Here is a 19,240-nt window from a genome sequence, read left to right as displayed (position 1 = left end):
AAGCAGCGCAAGAAGAATGGAAAAAATTCAAGGACTATTTAAAGAAATATCACAAAGTTAATGAAAGTTAGAATGATGTTGGACTGGAAAGCAAATGGTTACTATTAGCAATGGTTAAGACAAGGAAAATAAGGAAGAATAGTCTAAATTTAAATTAAAATAAGGGAAGATTTGCTGAACAATCGATAAGAATTTGGAATACAGAAAGGGGAGGCATGAGGAAGTCGGGGAAGATAGGATATGAAATTAGGATATGAAATGATACATGTTTTTTGTTTTGTTTTTGTTTTTGTATGTTTATGTTTGTTGTATTGTGTTTATATGGAAAAATAAAAATATTTTAAAAAAAAAAAAAACAAAGGTGACTATGGGGTTGCACCGCTCATCTCGCTTTCAGGCCGAGGGAGCCGGCGTTTGTCCACAGACAGCTTTCTGGGTCATGTGGCCAGCATGACTAAACCGCTTCTGGCACAATGGGACTCCATGATGGAAACCAGAGAGTACGGAAATGCTGTTTACCTTCCTGCCGCAGCGGTACCTATTTATCTACTTGTACTAGTGTGCTTTCGAAATGCTAGGTTGGCAGGAGCTGGGACAGAGCAACAGGAGCTCACCCCATCATGCAGATTCGAACCACTGACCTTCTGATCAGCAAGCCCAAGAGGCTCAGTGGTTTAGACCACAACACCACCCGCTCCCCTACTCTACCAACACCATGTGGCATGCATAGGAAATTTCCCCTTATATCAGAATCTCAAGTCAAACAGTGAACAAAGTGGTTGGTGTGGGTGTGTTTTCAGAAGTAAGGAACATACTGAAAAATGTTTAAGCCTTGAAACTGAAAGGTCTATATTTAAGTCATGTTTTACCTGTGTGAACACATTGACATATAACCCTGCAGCTATGTACTATCCCCTTTCACTTTTAAAGATTTCTTACTGCTGTTATCCCAGCATGCACGACATTGCTGTAAAATACAACAGACTTATTTAAACTGGCAAGTAAATCAGTCTGTTTCGGATGTAATAGTATTAAGTTATGGGTGTGCACCATATTACTTGTGAAATACAGTGCAATTTAGAATATTGTACAGAAATAATATCACCTATTACAGTTAATTAAGCAGTGACAGGTTTATAGAGTGCTGGAAGGCGAAATTCAGTTTAAATTTGGGTTCTTTCCCCCTTATTATTGCTGTGAGCCAAAGACAAATTGCAATGCATTAACACAACCGGTACCATTGGTTTTTACCTGGCTCTACTTTTTTCAGGGTTGTATGGTGTCAGTCAGCTGATGGTATGAATTCCATCAACAGAACTTGGAAGGCTTGTGGGACCCTTCAGGGCAGACTGGGGGGCAGGGACTGTAGGTGGAGGGTCAATCCCCCAAAATTGCTTCCCTCTCCATTCCACTGACTTTCAGTCACTTTCAGCTGAGCGACACTGTTGGTTGGATACAACCTTCAGAACAGTTTATCTCCTAGATAGAAAATGACTGATCACACTGCTGAGTTGCTTAAGCTGCTTTCGCATACACCTGAGTCAGCTTTGGCCTACTGAATGACGTGGAACAAATCAGGGTGAGCAGAGCTCCATTCCAATACACTGCATGAGCCAATCGCTCAGTGAACTACAATGCTCAAGGGTGAAGTCCATTGTAATGGCTAGTAGAAAACCATTCATTGTTCAGCCCGGACACTGAGGTCCAGCTCCAAGGGCCTTCTGGCGGTTCCCTCCCTGCGAGAAGTGAGGTTACAGGGAACCAGGCAGAGGGCCTTCTCAGTAGTGGCACCCGCCCTGTGGAACGCCCTCCCATCAGATGTCAAGGAAATAAACAACTATCTGACTTTTAGAGAACATCTGAAGGCAGCCCTGTTCAGGGAAGTTTTTTTATGTTTGCTGTTTTATCGTGTTTTAATATTCTGTTGGGAGCCTCCCAGGGTGGCTGGGGAAACTCAGCCAGATGGGTGGGATATAAATTATTATTATTATTATTATTATTATTATTATTATTATTATTATTATCATTATTAAGCATGCCTGTGCTCAGGTGGGTCTGCTAGCCTCTGAAGTGAATTAAGACTAAATGCTAACTAGGATTGCTTTATTGTTTTCTGTATTCTACCAAAGTTTTACCCAGAAGAGATATTAATTAGGAAATATAAGGGAAAATTAGCAAGGTGTGATAACAAATAATCACATAGCATCTAATGAAGACTTTGCAAGGTATAGCAGAATAATCCTTTGCATGTTTCCTCATAATCACCCCATGGAGTTTTGTAGTGCTTAATCCCAAGGTCTTCTTCTTCTTTGGCGATCACTCGTAGCCGAGTAAGATTGTCTTCCATAAACACAGTTTTAACAATGAGTCCATAAGTGACTGTGGTGGCCAATTCTATACACTGCATGGAACTGCATTGTAACGCAGGAATTTTGCAGGAACCCATTTTTAGGCTGCAATCCTAAACATACTCACCAGAGGGCAAGTCTGATTGATCTTAGAGGGATTTACACCTAAGTAAACATGGTTGGGATTGTACCATGTGCCATTCAAATTTGTTGGGTTTTTAAACAAAATCTGCAGGATTTATGACACCATATTTATATGGAATTTCTTGGGATCTTTTTCAAATGGGATCATCTTAATAGATGGTCCTGGTTGCGGGCAGGCTCTCAACCTGGTTCCCCCCACCCTGGCGTGGGTGGAGCTATCGCACTCACGCTGGGGTGGCACCTCAATCACCCAGAGCTATTGCCCAATCATTTCAAAGGGTGATAGTGGGGGAAAGTATAAAAGCGGCAGCATGTGCCAGGCTCCTGCTTCGTGTTGCTGAGCACCCGCCCACCCTCCCTTTAATTTAGATCCTTTGGCCTTGCTTTGGACTTTGGTTGGTTGCCCGGCTTGAGTCGGGGGCCGGGTAGGAATTTTTTCCATTTGGCAAATTGGCACAGGCCACTTGGTTTTTGCCTACCTCTTAGCAATCGTCACAACTTTGTAAGGTTGGCAGTTAGGCACTGGCTTATTGTGCATGGGGGAGGGGAGGTCGGCCATCACCTGCCCCTCCAGTTTCAAGGGTATTCCGTTAAAGGAAGCTGGGGCCTCGTTCCTGTCCGAAGTCCACTTGAAGGGTGAGAGCCATGCCAAGCCTCTGGGAACACCAGGGGAGATGCAGGCGGGTTCCCCCAAAGCCATTTCCCTTTGGGTGGTTCACCCTTACGCACTTCCTGCAAAGCAGACAGGAGTCAGATATAGTCTTGCCAATGCCTAAGCCAATACCGCTCTCATTCCTGTAATCAATAAAGTTGCGGCCAAATTTTTGCCCAAAAACCTTAAACAAAATATCCATGTCCGTGTGAATTTAATTATCCTAATGGGGGGTCGGCTTGAGGGTTTGGCCATGCAAGCAGCTTTTGCGTAAAGCTCCAAGATCCTGTAGGTTGCGTCCCCACCCCCTCCAGACCATCTGAATTACTTTCTTCTGTGCAGCAAAAAGAAAGGGGTTTTAAAGGAAAGTTCTCTGGAATTCTCCACCACTTTGTTTAATACAACAGCGGGTGTGTTGTATCTTAGGTGTCATTTAATGCTTGTATTCCAAAGGCAAATACTAAGATTGGATGGGTGGATTGGCAGGTTGATTGGATTTGTCCCCTGCGTGCTTCTTGCTGAAGTGATCTGCTTCAGTGCACACCGTGACCTAGCTCACAATTTCGACCATAATTAATTCAGTGCCCTTTCCCCAATCAGGCAATTAGGGCTCTGACCCACAATCGGAGAGCACAGGAGGAAAGCAATCAGATTATCACTTTGCTACACAGCAGGTCAACTCAAGCTTCATTCCGATATGCTTGGAGGATTATTCAAATTGTCCCTTAACATACCCAAGAACTCTGTTTAAAAAGCAGCTAGCCAAGGGGCGGCCAACTGAGTAAATACAACCACTGAGGCCGAAGGATCTGAAACAATCAAAACTAAATAAATATTTCCGCACGGCATTTCTCCTTGCAGACTGTAACAACCTGACGGCGGTAAAGCCTGCAGAATTTTGAGTGGCCGAAAATGAGTGCTTCTTCGTTTGTATGATTTAAATTGAGAATTTCTGTCTCTCTGGTGGCCTTTTTTCTGTTTGGCATACTGTGTGTAGGAACCCATACTTCTGTATATAGGTAAAGGTAAAGGGACCCCTGACCATTAGGTCCAGTTGTGGCTGACTCTGGGGTTGCGGCGCTCATCTCGCTTTATTGGCCGAGGGAGCCAGCGTACAGCTTTTTGGTCATGTGGCCAGCATGACTAAGCCGCTTCTGGCAAACCAGAGCAGTGCACGGAAACGCCGTTTACCTTCCCGCTGGAGTGGTACCTATTTATCTACTTGCACTTTGAGGAGCTTTTGAACTGCTAGGTTGGCAGGAGCTGGGACTGAGCAACGGGAGCTCACCCCGTTGTGGGGATTCGAACCACTGACCTTCTGATCAGCAAGTCCTAGGCTCTGTGGTTTAACCCACAGTGCCACCCGCGTCCCACTTCTGTTTATACTGTAGATGAAATGGTTGGTGGCTGATGCAGATGACATTTCTTTTTAATATATATAATAAAGCAGTTACAAAAGATGGCAGATAAGAATTCAGAAGCTAAAAAGGCAAGGGGGTTAAGAGAAAGGTCTTCATACATGGACAGAAGGCCATCAGAAAGGGTATCAAATCCGCTTCCTTAAGGAAGAGAGTTCCACAGCCTGAGCACAACCTTCCCACCACTGTTTAATATAATTCAGTGTATCTTCTTTAGATATTGATCATAGTGGTTACAATCATGGGCAGTGTCAGAGGGTTGACTGGGGAGGGAGGCAAACAAGGAGCTTGCCTTCCATTTACCCCCATTGATGTCGTTAATTTATCCTGATTTCTTTTTCATTCCAAAGTCTTAACGTGAAGGACACAACACATCCACCCACTTTGCTCTTTCTGTGTGTGTGTGTGTTTCCCTGGTGCTGCCACTAGTTAGAATCTCACTTTAACAGATGGGGACAGATTGTAGAATAAGGGGAATTGCCCTTTCTCGGGTTCACTAAACATGACAACATGTCATTATCTCCCCCAGGTTGGGGTAGCTTGCTCTGATGTCACAGAAGGAAGCCTGCAATCCAAGATCCTTTAACTGGAGATGTCATTAAACCCAAGATGAGCAAGCAAACATGGGCAGGACCATTGATTTCAATGGGTCTTGTCTGATCATCACTAACACTGAATATTGCCCATATACTCTGAACTCAATGAAACCATTCTTTTTGGCTGTTCTCCTGGTGTGAAAACAATTTGTTTCAGATATTTTATTATTGCTACCGTAAATTCTGGTGCTGTCCATAATTCAGATTTCTCTGGCGGTATCTGCTTGATGTTTTTTCACGGCATCATACACATTCTATCATAGGCATGGAGCCTTATCAATTTCTCGTTTTTAACCGTTTCACCCAGCATAGCAAATTATGCTTGACTGGCTTACAATATCTTAGCGCAAAGGTAATATTCTCCTTTGTCCTCGCAGGTTTTTCCACCATGTTTGGAAAGAAAAAGAAAAAGCTTGAAATTTCCGGCCCTTCAAATTTTGAACACAGGGTACACACTGGATTTGATCACAGAGAACAGAAGTTCACCGGACTACCTCAACAGTGGCATAGTTTGCTAGCAGACACAGCAAACAGGCCGAAGCCTATGGTGGATCCTTCATGCATTACCCCAATCCAACTTGCTCCAATGAAGGTAAGCAGATTATATTGAAATTGAAATTGAAATACTTTATTGTCACTTGTACAACTTGTATACAGTGAGATTACACAAGCACCCCCCACTCAGCTCTCTTAGTCTTAATTCCCCTCATTTACTGACGCACACCCACCAAACCCGAAAGTCAGTTGCCCTGTTGTTGTCTTTTCATTCAGCAGCCTAACAGCCCACGGATAGAAGCTGTTCTTTACCCTGTTGGTGTGACTAATCATGCTTCTATATCTTCTGCCCGAGGGCAGGAGATCAAGAAAGTGCTGGCCAGGGTGTGAATCATCCCTGAGAATTTTCCTCACTCTCCTAAGGCAACGTTCTTCCACGTTGTCATCCAGCGGATTCACGGGACAGCCCATAATATCTTGTGCTGTATTCACCACCCTCTGTAGACACTTCCTATCAGATGATGTCAAACCAGCATACCACACCGTGATGCAGTATGAAAGGACACTTTCTATTGTTGACTGGTAGAAGGAGATCATCAAATGTTGATTGACATCGTTCTTTTGCAATCCTCTGAGGAGATGGAGTCTGTGTTGGGCTTTCTTAACCACCTGGGTTGTATTGATTTTCCAAGTAAGGTCTTCACTGAGATAAACTCCTAGGAATTTAAAGGAAGAGACTCTCTCCACATAGCCCTCTCCTATATACAGTGGGGCTAGTTCTCTTCTCTGCACCCCAACACATACATATTAGTGGAAACTGTGTGAAGTGTCCTTCAGGGAGCTTGCCCATTTCTGTTGCAGAACAAAAGGGCAGGTTCTCTCTTGAGAAAATATCTGAATAGCCACCACAGACGTATGTCAATAGGACATATTTGTTATGCAAAGATTGCAATTTTAAATGAATTTTGCTTTGCAGTGGTGGAACCTCTGTGGGTGCTTAATGGAACCAACTAAAACAAAGAAAACTCCTAAGTTTGGAGGGCAAGTTTCAACACAGGAGAGAAAAGTGTGAGTTTCCAGTTCACAACCCAACCAAAAGCATATTTTCAAATTAGGGTTTGAGAATTCAGTTCAGAAGGAACACCAGAGACATCCCAAAACCAACATGGCAGACTTCCCCCAAAGTCCACATAGCCATTGATTAGAACTTGGCAGTTTTGGAGTACATGGTTCAGCTGAGGATACACAAAAGGAGTAATGTTCCTTGAAGCCCAGGCTAACGTCATGTGTATACAAGACCATAAAATAGACCTTGTTGTCATCCTCAGTTTTGCACCGTCCCCTCCAGCAAGAGTAAAGCAGGTTGTGTCCTTGTGCCCTGCTTGTTGTAGATTATTTGCTGTGTATCAGTTTATCCTTTCAAATCGATATCCTTAACAGTTATTTTTAACAAGCCGTCTCTGAGCAAAAAGTTGTTTCTTGGTTAAGATAAAGCAGGAATCAATGTTTGCTTCCTCCACCCCCTGCTTTCTCACCCAATCATCCTAGCTACTCACGAAGCAGTAAGCTGGGAGGCTTGAAAACAATGTTCTTTAAATAAATCCACGAGGACTTTGGAGTTCAGTTTGAAGTCAGATTGCATTTTCTTACGCAGCGATGGATGGATATCAGTTATATATTTTAATGAAGCCATGTAGAAAATTTAACAGCAAAAATTCACAATTCCAGTTGTTAGGACTGTCTGCTTGCTGTTGTTTGCTTTGTTTTTTTTTTCTGTCCAAACTTCTAAAGCTTTGCATGTAAAAAATATTAGAGCCAGCTGAATCAGACCAAAGGCCTAACTGCTCCTTGTCTGCTGTCTCCAGGAGCATATTTAGATTCACACTAGGAAGAATACATTGTAGACAGTAGTCACTGGCAGGGTTAGCTTCCATGAATTCGCCTAATCCTCTGAAAGCCACCCAGAATGGTGGCCATCGCTATTCCTTAATGGAAAAAGGACCCCCCCACACACACAGTTTTTTTCCATCACCCTCTTGCCCTCTCCTCAAGCTGCATTGTTGCAGGCTCAAGAGATTCATGCAGTGTGATCCTATGAATGAAGGGAGATCACAGTGTATCCTAACGCCGCCTTTAAATATGCCAAATTCTATTAGAGCTTTGGATTGAAAGGAAGGAATACCTTGAAGCAGAGAAAGGGGTCTCATGTAAGGTAAGTTTACCTGCATTGTGGGATCTTGAGGTTTTGCTGTCATCTAGTGGCCATGTTCTTTATTGTTCAGAATATACAATAGATTTGTGTCACATAGGAGTGGACAATATACTATTGTGTGCTGGTGAGGGAAAGAGTCCTTTATCCAATTTCCTTTGAATTCGTTTTCTGTTCGGGCACCACAGAGACCTTGCTAAGACATTATGCTGCAGACATTATGCTGAACTCAGTGCAGCAACAGTGGCGGTAAGAGGAGGAATGTGACTTAGCTTCGAGAAATGAATCCCCACAGAAAAACCACTGGCGCAAACTAAATATCCTTAGTATTTGTTCTTCCATCACCCACTTTCTTTCTTTTTTCGTATTTTTTGTATTTTTGTTTTGTACTTTTCAAGTTTATACATTTCACTAATTTTACAATCATTTTGACATTTCAAAACTTGACTTCCTCCCCCCTCTTTCTACGGTTCCTTAAATTTATTTTTAATATCTTTGCATATCCAAATTAACTTAATTTGCTCATTTATTCATCTTCTTTAAATTTATACTCTTATAAAACTGCAGGTTATCACAATGATCCTGCCAATGTTTTTATCTGTTTATAATTTATCTGTATATATTCAATAAACCATTTTCATTCTTTCACAAAAAATAAAAAAATGTTACCTTGATTTCTTATTCTTTGGATAAGTTTTGCCATTTCTGCATACTTTGTAAGTTTTTGTATCCATTCTTCCCTTGCTGTGACTTCTGCTTCTTTCCATTTTGGGGCCAGTAACATTCTTGCCGCTGTAGTCGAATACATGAATAAGCTTCTATACATTTTAGGTAGTTCTGTCCTTATGATTCCCACTTCTTTCTTTCTAGAGTAAATCTAGATCTGATATGTGATTATACTTGCAGTCACACTGAGTCATAGGATTTGTAGTCTGCATAAAAAGACTCTCATTCTGGTATATTCCTCCCCCCCCCCCATGTGTGCTGGTGGGGCACTGTGCAAACAAAGATGGTGGTGGATATCCTAAATGCATAAAATCAAATAAGCACTATTAAATATACTGTGTGCATTGAATGCATTTAAAGTATGGCACCCTATCAAAGAAGCAGACTGTGCAAATGTTACAGGAAAGCTGCACAGTTGCGACATTCTTTCTGCTCCGCTCCAACCAGTTGCGCACTACATCATGGGCCTTGCAAGTTTTAAAGCTGCGTAACTATAGAGCCATTGCTGGGTTTGCACATTTTGTTCAATGCTGGGCTTCAGTGAGGGATTTGCAATGAAGCTCTTTCACTTCCCTTCACACTGCTGACAGTGAGAGAATAGACAAACGTACTGGGAAGTAGAGATTAAAAATATAAAATGAACCATTTGGGCAAAAACAATGGAATTCCATGATATGATATGATGTCAGCGGGTACCAAAGGATTTAAATAGCATGAGAATGTGGAATGTGTATTTTGTCTTGAAAACACACCAGTACCTATTGTGTGAGTGAGAGCAATGGGCTTAATGCAGGCAGTTGGATATAACCACATCTTCTGACTTGAATGGACCACTACAAAATCTGGTAGAAGCTCCCACTCCCCTCCTAAAGGCCCTATGCTGTATATATCTTATAGAAAGACTGCTCTTGCAGAGCTATCTGGAAATGGTGTTAATCTGCCACCTAGTGCCAATGGATAAAACTGCCAATGAAATAAGGTGAGTTAAAAACAGCTGTCTTTTGGCATCTTAAATAGTAGTAGATTTATTGCGGCATAAGCTTTTATGGACCATCTTGCATTATGAACTATAGTGCAATACATCACATACTGATCTTAAATTGTTGCCACAAAATTAAAAAGGTGAACTATTTGATGGTCTTTGGGGCTCCCAGATTGCAACAACCAGACCTTAAAAGCTTATACAGTGGTACCTCAGGTTAAGTACTTAATTCGTTCTGGAGGTCCGTTCTTAACCTGAAACTGTTCTTAACCTGAAGCACCATTTTAGCTAATGGGGCCTTCTGCTGCCGCTGTGCCGCCAGAGCACGATTTCTGTTCTCATCCTGAAGCAAAGTTCTTAACCTGAAGCACTATTTCTGGGTTAGCGGAGTCTGTAACCTGAAGTGTATGTAACCTGAAGCTTCTGTAACCTGAGGTACCACTGTATGTCGCAGTAAATCTATGAGGGTGATAGCCAACAGTTGTCTTACTCAGAGATGACCCACTGAAATCAGTGGACTCAAATAACACAGTTGGCTGTCACTCTTAATTTTAAGGTATCATAGAATTGGAAGGGACCCTGCGGATCATATGGTCCAACCCCCTGCAAAAGCAGGAATATGCAGCTGTCCCATGCTAAAATCGAACTGCAAGCTTAGCATTATCAGCACCATGCTCTAACCAACTGAGCTATCCAGATACACAAATCATTGTTGCTGTCACTGTTGCTTTGCTACAAAACAGCAGACTAGGTGTCAGGAATGAGCCAGCTCAAAGCAAAGGTTTGCAGCCAACTGCAGAAAGCAGCCAAGAACAGGAAGGCTTTGATTTTAGTCAGGCAGGAGAGGGCTGGCAGCTGCATACTTCGACTCTTCCTGACCTTGATGAACAGGATGATAAGGCGGGAGCTGAGAGTGGGCTGGAACACAGCCAAAGCTCGCCAGAAGCACAATCAGGCGCGAACAAACCCCTCTCAGACCCGGAAGAGGTTGGAACATATCCAATAAGTCCAATGAGTCGGCGAATGGGAGGGTTGTTAGATAGGAAGCAAAACAAGAGACATCAGGGTCGAAAGTTCAATATCTGCTGGAGACGCTGGAAGGAGTCTTCAGAAGGGTCATCTTGAGTAATGGTGCTGGAGCCTTCATTAGAGCCGTCCAGAACCATATGCTTGTTTTTGCAACAAAGCCTCCTTTTCAATTAGCTACGCTTACTGTGTCAAGCTCGGAACCTGGGAACCTGACACTAAGCCAGCTACCCTTCTTGAATGTGTCATTTGAGTGACTGATGATTTCCCCAGTGTATTGATGCCAACCTACAATGACACTGCCCTACTGATTCCATAAAAGCAGCCACAAAATAACAAGTGAGCTGCACATTGCAAAATCTTATTTCATTTACTCTGTCTTAACACCTCAAATAGTAGTGATAGAATGCTTATCCACATGTTTTACTGGTTCTGTTATGAAGAAGCAATGATCTAGATCGGCCTTCCCCAACCTGATGCCCTCCAGATGTTTTGGACCACAATTCCTATCAGTCCCAGACAGCAGGGATTATGGGAGATGTAGTCCAAAAATGTCTGAATGGCACAAGGTTGCAGGAAGCTGACCCAGATCAGAAGTGCTAAGTTACAAATGCTCAAAGACCAGGTGGGATTTTCCTTTCCTCTCTACCTTTGCCATACGACAATCTACGCTGGAAAGTTTCAAAAGCAGTTTGACATGTGGCTGTGGAACTGCTGTTTGAGAGAAGCAAATCCAAAACCATCTTAGCCATGTCGAACTAATTTTGTACTTCTTTGAGTATTGGACAACATGGCTTGATATGATCAGGAATCATATTAATCTTAGAAAAATATTCCCAGAAAAGCTTTGATCCTAGGCATGCATAACTGGGACTAAGTTCTATAGAATCATATGAAAGGAAAAATCAAGACCATTTTCTGAAATTCAGTTTTTTAATCTTGTTAGATTTTGAAATTTTCCAAAATGTCTGAGATGATATCATTTCACCGTTTGGGCATTTGGCTAAATTGTCGCTCCTGTAAAGAAAGGAATAAGAGTCACTGCTATATTTCATTGCTAATTGCAGACTCTCAGTACCAAACACAAGGTGGCAGCAGAAAGTGTTTCAGCATGCAGATAAGGCGTCATCTGCTTAAACAGAAATGTGGTGAGAGTTTTGTTTAAAATAAATCCAGTGTGATGAAGTTGTCATTTGCATGTGATTACCCTTATTAAGGGACTGCTTTCTCACTTCATAATCTGAGATTGCAACTGATGTATGCAAATTCCAAAATTTGAACAGGCAACACATCAGATGCTTATTAGGATGTGTGATTGCCCCCTGGTTCCCTCCATAAGGGATAGGAGATTTTTTTTGAGCACACCAGTTGAATTCTCATCATAACCCTTGCCATGCCTTCTGTGTCTTCCTGCCCAAGATCATTCCTTGAGGCAGCAGAGGCAGGCTGCTCCCAATCTCCAGTGGGACATATTTTCCCACTTGGAAGCTGGTACTACAAGTCCCAGAATCCTCAAGGAGACATCTTCTCTGCAATGATTCTGGGATTTGTCCTTCTCTGACCTTCTGGCAGCAAAAGATGCTCTGCTGGGGACTGAGTACTTCTCTGCCACCTGCCTCCTGATACGTTTGGGACCTTGAACAAGGGAGGCAGCAGAAGAGGGTTTTAACCAGAATAGAGGCAGATTCATCTATTCTAGGTGGTGATCACAGCCAGCTTGGGTCCAGAAGTTCAGGACCTTGGACAGCTCTCAATGGAGCTTGGCTTAATAGCTTATGAAAGAAGAGCTCAGATGTTGCTTCAGCAGCAATCTGGAGTTCACTGAGGGTTTAAACAGGCTGCAGTTCAGTTTAGTTTGTTCCCTATGAGGAAAAGCCGCCTAGTTTCATGAACATTGGCTCTCTGACTGAACTGAAAATATTATGGCTTGACAACGGTTTCAGGGGTGACGTCCTTGAAATCCAAGGATGATGATAATGCAATCTCCTCCAGCTGGGGAGGCAGGGTATGGGTTTTATACCCTCTAGGGAAGGGGAGGCAGAAATCATCACTAAAGCACAATAAAAAGGACATCTGGAGCCCCCCTCCCAATTGAAAATACAGGGAGCAATTAGACTGGAAGGAGGCAGGGTGTTTTTCATACACCAGCAGTTAAAATGCTTTTTTATCCATCTCTAGCAAAAGAACTGGGGAAAGCTGTACAGGAAGTTACAATACATGCAAGTGTTGGGGTCTGTAAAATAGTGCTTAGTGGGTCCCCGTGTCTCCAGCAGGGTAGTGTGAAACTGATATTATGCAGACGGTATATAATAATCATTAAATGGTTCTAGTCTTGAATGCTAAGTTGGTCTGAAAAGGCAGGCAGCCCACTTGTCTGGAAAATGCATACAGCTACCATGCTGATTTATAACTTACTATTTATACAGTGTGTGCATTATTATAACTTGCTCTTGCCTACATGGTAAAAAGTGCTGTGCTAGTCTCCTCTGGTGTTCGCTTAAACATGGATATATGTATATGCAGGTGGTGCTGTGGTCTAAACCACTGAGCCTAGGGCTTGCTGATCGGAAGGTCAGCGGTTCGAATCCCTGTGACGGGGTGAGCTCCCATTGCTCGGTCCCTGCTCCTGCCAACCTAGCAGTTTGAAAGCACATTAAAGTGCAAGTAGATAAATAGGTACCGCTCTGGCAGGAAGGTAAACAGCGTTTCTGTGCGCTGCTCTGGTTTCACCAGAAGCGGCTTAGTCATGTTGGCCACATGTCCTGGAAAAACTATCTGCGGACAAGCGTCAGCTCCCTCGGCCAGTAAAGCAAGATGAGCGCCACAACCCCAGAGTCTTTCATGACTGGACTTAACTGTCAGGGGTCCTTTACCTTTTATGTATATGCCACAGGACAAATTAGAGGTTTGGACCATAAGGAGAACACCACTTGTTGTAATGCCTGGGAAGGAACTCTCTGAGTCATTGCAGCAGCTAATACAGAAATTATCTTTATTAGTTAATATCAGGCAGCCAATACAGCTGCATTGGCATGAAAAGATAATAAGCCCGTCAAAGTTTCTACAATGTGCAGAAGTGTGGGTTGGTATGACTGCAACAGCAGCAGGGATTATGCCCAGATACTAAGCTATGATTTCTTTCAGGAACAGAGAGGAATCGGGATGCCTTGCTCACCATTCTAAGGGTCTTTCAACCACTTGTGGAGCCAACTCTGCCAGGGCAAACCTATATGCTTGATTAATATGTAATGCTAGCATATGGGATTGAAATTGGCAGCTAGTCTAGTGTGATGGATTTGCTTCACTTCTTTTACATGGGATGTGGATGTAGCAGCAATTGCATTAACATGGCTGTGCTCAACTCAAGGATCAGGGAGACTTATCATGCAATCCTATTCATGTTCGCTCAGAAGAAAGTCCCACTGTGCTCAATGGAGGGCCAGTATGGAGTGAAATGGCCTCCCCAGTTTCACCATTCATCAGTTTTGGGTGCAACTGCAGAAACATCTTTAATAATAATATTATTTTCATAGTGTTAAAGGAAGCATTGGTGGGGGGGGAATTGTTGTCCAAAACATCTGGAAGGGTAAAAGGTAAGGGTAAAGGATGCATGGACACTTTAGTCCGGTCAAAGGTGACTATGGGGTTGCGGTGCTCGTCTCACTTTCAGGCCGAGGAAGCTGGAGTCTGCCCACAGACAGCTTTCTGGATCCTGTGGCCAGCAGGACTAAACCGCTTCTGGTGCAATGGAACACTCTGACGGAAGCCAGAGTGCACGGAAACGCTGTTTACCTTCCCACCGCAGTGGTACCTATTTATCTACTTGCACTGGCATGCTTCCGAACTGCTAGGTTGGCAGGAGCTGGGACAGAGCAACGGGAGCTCATTCCATCACGGGGATTTGAACTGTCGACCTTCCGATCAGCAAGCCCAAGAGGCTCAGTGGTTTAGACCACAGCATGACCCGTGGACACCAGGTGGGCAAAGATTGTCCTGCGCCTTCTGTTCCTCCACTCTTAGCCCATTGCTTTCTTCATCCACCAATATCCACCAATCCACCATTCAGTATTTAAGAGGAATTTCTCAGGAGAGTGTTTTCTGAGAAATTTCCCAGAAATTTTCTTTTTTATCCCCACCTAAACTGCAGAGAACTCTCATCTCCCTGCAGAGAGAACATTTGGCAAAATACTGTCTCCCGGTTTCAGAACCTACAGACAGCATGGAGAATTTTGGGAGGCCATTTTCACTCAGCCCTAATCCCCCTCTCCACCCATCAACAGAAATAAAATTGGACAGAATCAGACAGAATATGGGTTTGAGTTAATGGTCTGCTAGAAAGAAACTATAATGTTGGCGTCAGAACTCAAACCAGCCCAATTACTCTGGCACCCGCTTGTGATAGCCATTTTATATTAATGGCGGATTGGGGAGTTTATCATTTGCTATTTTCTGAAGTCAGACATGGTTGTTTATACTTAATTTATCTTTAAGGATGTAAGTGCCTTTCCCTCTGTAAAAAGCTCCTCTTTCCCCCTCAAATATTCATGAATTAATATGAGAACATTAATTAACGTATTTTTCTGTGTATAAGACTAGGTTTTTTCCCTAAAAAACAATGTCAAAAATTGGGGGGGGGGCATCTTATACATGGATACATCTCTCTCCCCCCCATTTTCTTAAATCGGAGTCCCCCAAAATAGGGGATGTCTTATACATGGGGGCATCTTATAGATGGAAAAATACGGTAGTTTAGTACAGAATTTAGGCCAGGCTCTTCAAAGGAATCTTTCACGAATGGTTGCGTGTGTGTATGTGTTTGTCCATTTTAGTTGCTACTTGTCCTTTGAATGCATGCTTAAAAATACACTTACAGATAGGTAGCCATGTTGGTCTGCCATAGTCAAAACAAAAAAAAAAAATTTCTTTCCAGTAGCACCTTAAAGACCAACTAAGTTAGTTCTTGGTATGAGCTTTCGTGTGCATGCACACTTCGTCAGATACACTGAGTGTATCTGACGAAGTGTGCATGCACACGAAAGCTCATACCAAGAACTAACTTAGTTGGTCTTTAAGGTGCTACTGGAAAGAAATTTTTTGTTTGTTTGTTTTAAAAATACACTGTTTTTTTAAGGGAAAAGAGGGAATGCATCCTCAACATGAACATAAAATATAGAATTATTTGCTTAACGTGAGTTCTTACTGGGACAAAGCAGTTAATCATCTACTTCATTATAGTCAGCGTTAATACAGTGGTTTTTAAACAGGAGCTGTTTTTCATCTCCTCTTTGTAACATGGCGAGACAGCTGTTCTTGCAGACAGATCCATTATAGCTTATCACTAGAGAACAGGCCGCTAACATAACACCATGAATTATGGCTATTGTCACCGGCAGCCAGAACAAATGCCGGAACTCGTCAGAAAGCAATGGAAAGCAGAGGATATCTGCTCTTAAGGAGAAGTGGGCTTTAACTCAAAGAGATTGGCTTTCATTGATTTTAATGTATGAGAGTCGCTATGGCACAGAGGCGTGGCATAACTCAGCGTTGCGATATTGATTTCTCCCAAGCTGCGCTCTGGTTTGCATTAATGCATGCTGTTTAGCACTCGCCAGAGATAGAGGTATGATAACCAATAGGAGCTGAAACGGTGGGGCGGTGCGTGCTCTCGTCTTCGCTATGCACAGGGGTGCCATGTGGGAGAATGTCCTCTTCTTGTCCTGCCCCCTGCCCCTGTTTTGAAACTCTTTTTCTTCTTTTTTTTATACATACAAACATACAAACATACATTTCATGCAACATACCTACATACATACAACATACCTACAACATACCTACACTCAATCCCACAGATAATTCCCATCACCACCCACCACCCCTCACCCTTTGTGTTAGACTTCCAATCTACTCAATTGCAATTTCTTTCCACTTCTACTTCTTTCTTTCACACACCTTTAACCTAATTTCATACTTCTTTTTCTATTACACATTGTTATCCATCTTATTTAGTATTCCAATATTTGAAACGAAACTTGTTTATTCTAATAGAAGTTCTGATTTTTCGATATAGTTTTGCAAGTATCTTTTAAACACCTTCCAGTCCCTGTCTGCCTTCTCTTTTGAGATCCTTCCAATTTCTCCCATTGTTTTGGATATATTGTAGTACTCCAATAATTTGGCAAGCCACTCTATCTTTGTCGGTACAGTACCACTTTTCCAATTTTTCGCAATCAACAGCCTTTTGATTTTTCGCAATCAACAGCCTTTTGATTTTTCGCAATCAACAGCCTTTCAATTTTTCGCAATCAAGGAATTGTTTAAACATCAAACAATTTTGGGAAACAGTATATAACGAAATGAAAAAAATGTTCAGATATTCATTTAGGAAAACACCAGAAGGTTTTTTATTGGGAATAGTACCAGGAAGCCTAAAGGAAGAAGACAAGACCTTATATTTATACGCAACAGTAGCCGCAAGGCTGTTTTGAAATTCTTTTGAGAGCGTCTTGTACCTCTGGTCAACTCATTGTTATAAACAATAAAATGGGTGTGTGGGCTATGAATGCATGTTGAAACTACAAGCCTCTTGCTGGGAATCACAATTGGGGATAGTGCGGTTGTGATCAGGCTCGGCTTGTGGGTGTCAGGGACTGGACTGAGAAGGAATGGTAGGAACCCCCCCCTTCCTGCACCTTCCCAAGAGGAGGAGGACAGTATAGATTTAGAACAGTGGTTTGCAGAAGGTCATAGTGCAGAGGGGAGAAGCTGGGAAATATTGGGAGAGTAGCAGGAAGGAGAAGCACAGCTGACAGACTCAGTGTCTCTAGAAAGCATTCCTGACCACCACTACTCTCCTAGGACCAGGCGTGCATTGAGAGTAGTAGAACAGAAAGCACAGATCAGTGGGCGCAGGGGTGATGTAGTATAGGAGAGATGGAGGGAGTGGGACTTTACTTGGAGCAATGCCATTACCTAGAGAGAGACCGCATTCCTTTGTCTCTCGCAGTGAATATTGAATAAACTACTTGGTAAGAACTCTTCTTGTTTTATCTGCTTCTTTGCTGCCACCATGGGAGGGGTAGGATTCCCTGAAGCCTGACAGTGGGCTTCCTATGGACATCTGGTTGGCCACTGTGAGAGCAGAGTGAAGGACTAGATGGATCTTTGGTCTGATCCATCAGACTCTTCTTAAGGTCTGATGTGAGATACCAGTTCAGCTCACCTCCTAGGAGAATATATGCCTCTTGCCTGCAACTATGCCTTGCTAGTGTTGTTGGCAATGGGGAGACAATGGAGTGAGCCTCCAGTGGGCAGTGCGTCCGGAGATCCTGGGCTGCCCAGATGACCAGATCCCTCCTCTTGGCCATGCTGATGTGATCCAATGGAAAGCAGAGTGATACATTTGGCACCAGCTTGGCTGCAGAAGTTGCAGGAAGGAGCCATACAAGGCGCCATCCAACCATCTTAGGGACTCCACTCCAGATCTGTGTAGGGTTTACTCCTGAGCCTTTTTCTCTCCCAAAGATGTTATATTATTATGAAGGGGGTGGCCCTCCAGGTGTTCTTGAACTACAGTTCCCATCATCCCTGACCACTGACCACATTGGTTGGAGCTGGTAGAGAATAGAGTCCAACGATATCTGGAAGTTACAATGTTGCTTTCCCTCATTCCATGACCATAAATCTACTGAGTTTCTGCACATCCTTGAGTGTTAAGAAGTCCCACAGGCAAGTGATACCAAGTTTTGGTTTCCTCTTGGAGAAGAAATCACTGAAGATTAGCAACTGTGCCCTAAATGAATCCTTTTGTATGGGTTTGGGGTTTTTTATATTTAAAAAGCAAAAACATAATCTGGCTTGATTTTTCTTTTAAAACATCTGCCCTGTGTAATGCAGTTTGCAGATATCCAACAAATATGACCATCAGGCAGGCAAGGCCCTGTTGTTGTTGATGATGATTTCTTTTCTCACAAAGTGATCCAAAGTAACTTAAAAACAAAACAAAACTAAGAACAACCACAAAACCCTAAGAACACAGCTAGAAAATCAAAAGGCAGGATTAACTAATCTGACCCCATTAAAAGAGGTCACAGTTTTGCCCCTAAGTTTAAGAGTCAAAAGTCTGGGCTAAGAGAAAAGTCATTGCTCCCAAATATGTAGATAAAATTTGTGCCTCCCTGGGGATATCATTCCACAAATGAGGGGCCCCTCCTTTGAAGCTCACACAGAGGGTTCCTAGCTGCTGGTTCCTGGCATGATCCTTAAAGCCCTAATGCCCTCAGCCCTATATACCTGAAGAAGCGTCTCCGCCCCCATCATTCTGCCCGGACACTGAGATCCAGCTCCAAGGGCCTTCTGGTGGTTCTCTCATGGAGAGAAGTGAAGTTACAGGGAACCAGGCAGAGGGTCTTCTCGGTAGTTGTGCCTGCCCTGTGGAACACCCTCCTATCAGATGTCAAGGAGATAAATAACTATACAACTTTTAGAACACATCTGAAGGCAGCCTTATATAGGGAAGTTTTAATTTTGGTGTTTTATTATGCTTTTATATTTGTTGGAAGCTGCCCAGAGTGGCTGGGGCAACCCAGTCAGATCAGTAGGGTACAAATAATAATAATAATTTGTGATGGGATGATGAGCTGCTTGT

At 42.9% G+C, this 19,240-nt stretch overlaps 1 protein-coding gene across 4 annotated transcripts in view; it reads left to right on the top strand.

The window, feature by feature from the left end:
• Window positions 1-19,240, top strand: part of PAK5 (p21 (RAC1) activated kinase 5) — a 125,295-nt gene that overhangs the window by 65,619 nt on the left and 40,436 nt on the right. For all 4 annotated transcript variants that reach the window (XM_083606858.1, XM_083606857.1, XM_083606855.1 and 1 more), the window contains one exon: window positions 5,536-5,750. In XM_083606858.1, the coding sequence (XP_083462984.1) occupies window positions 5,547-5,750 (204 nt within the window). In that variant the 5' untranslated portion in view covers window positions 5,536-5,546. The remainder of the gene's footprint in view (window positions 1-5,535; window positions 5,751-19,240) is intronic.

The sequence above is a fragment of the Podarcis filfolensis genome (assembly GCF_964270895.1).
Source record: "Podarcis filfolensis genome assembly, chromosome: 3".
Classification (NCBI taxonomy): domain Eukaryota; kingdom Metazoa; phylum Chordata; class Lepidosauria; order Squamata; family Lacertidae; genus Podarcis; species Podarcis filfolensis.
Note: the sequence above shows the minus strand (reverse complement) of the source record. Positions and strands in the feature narration are given on the sequence as shown.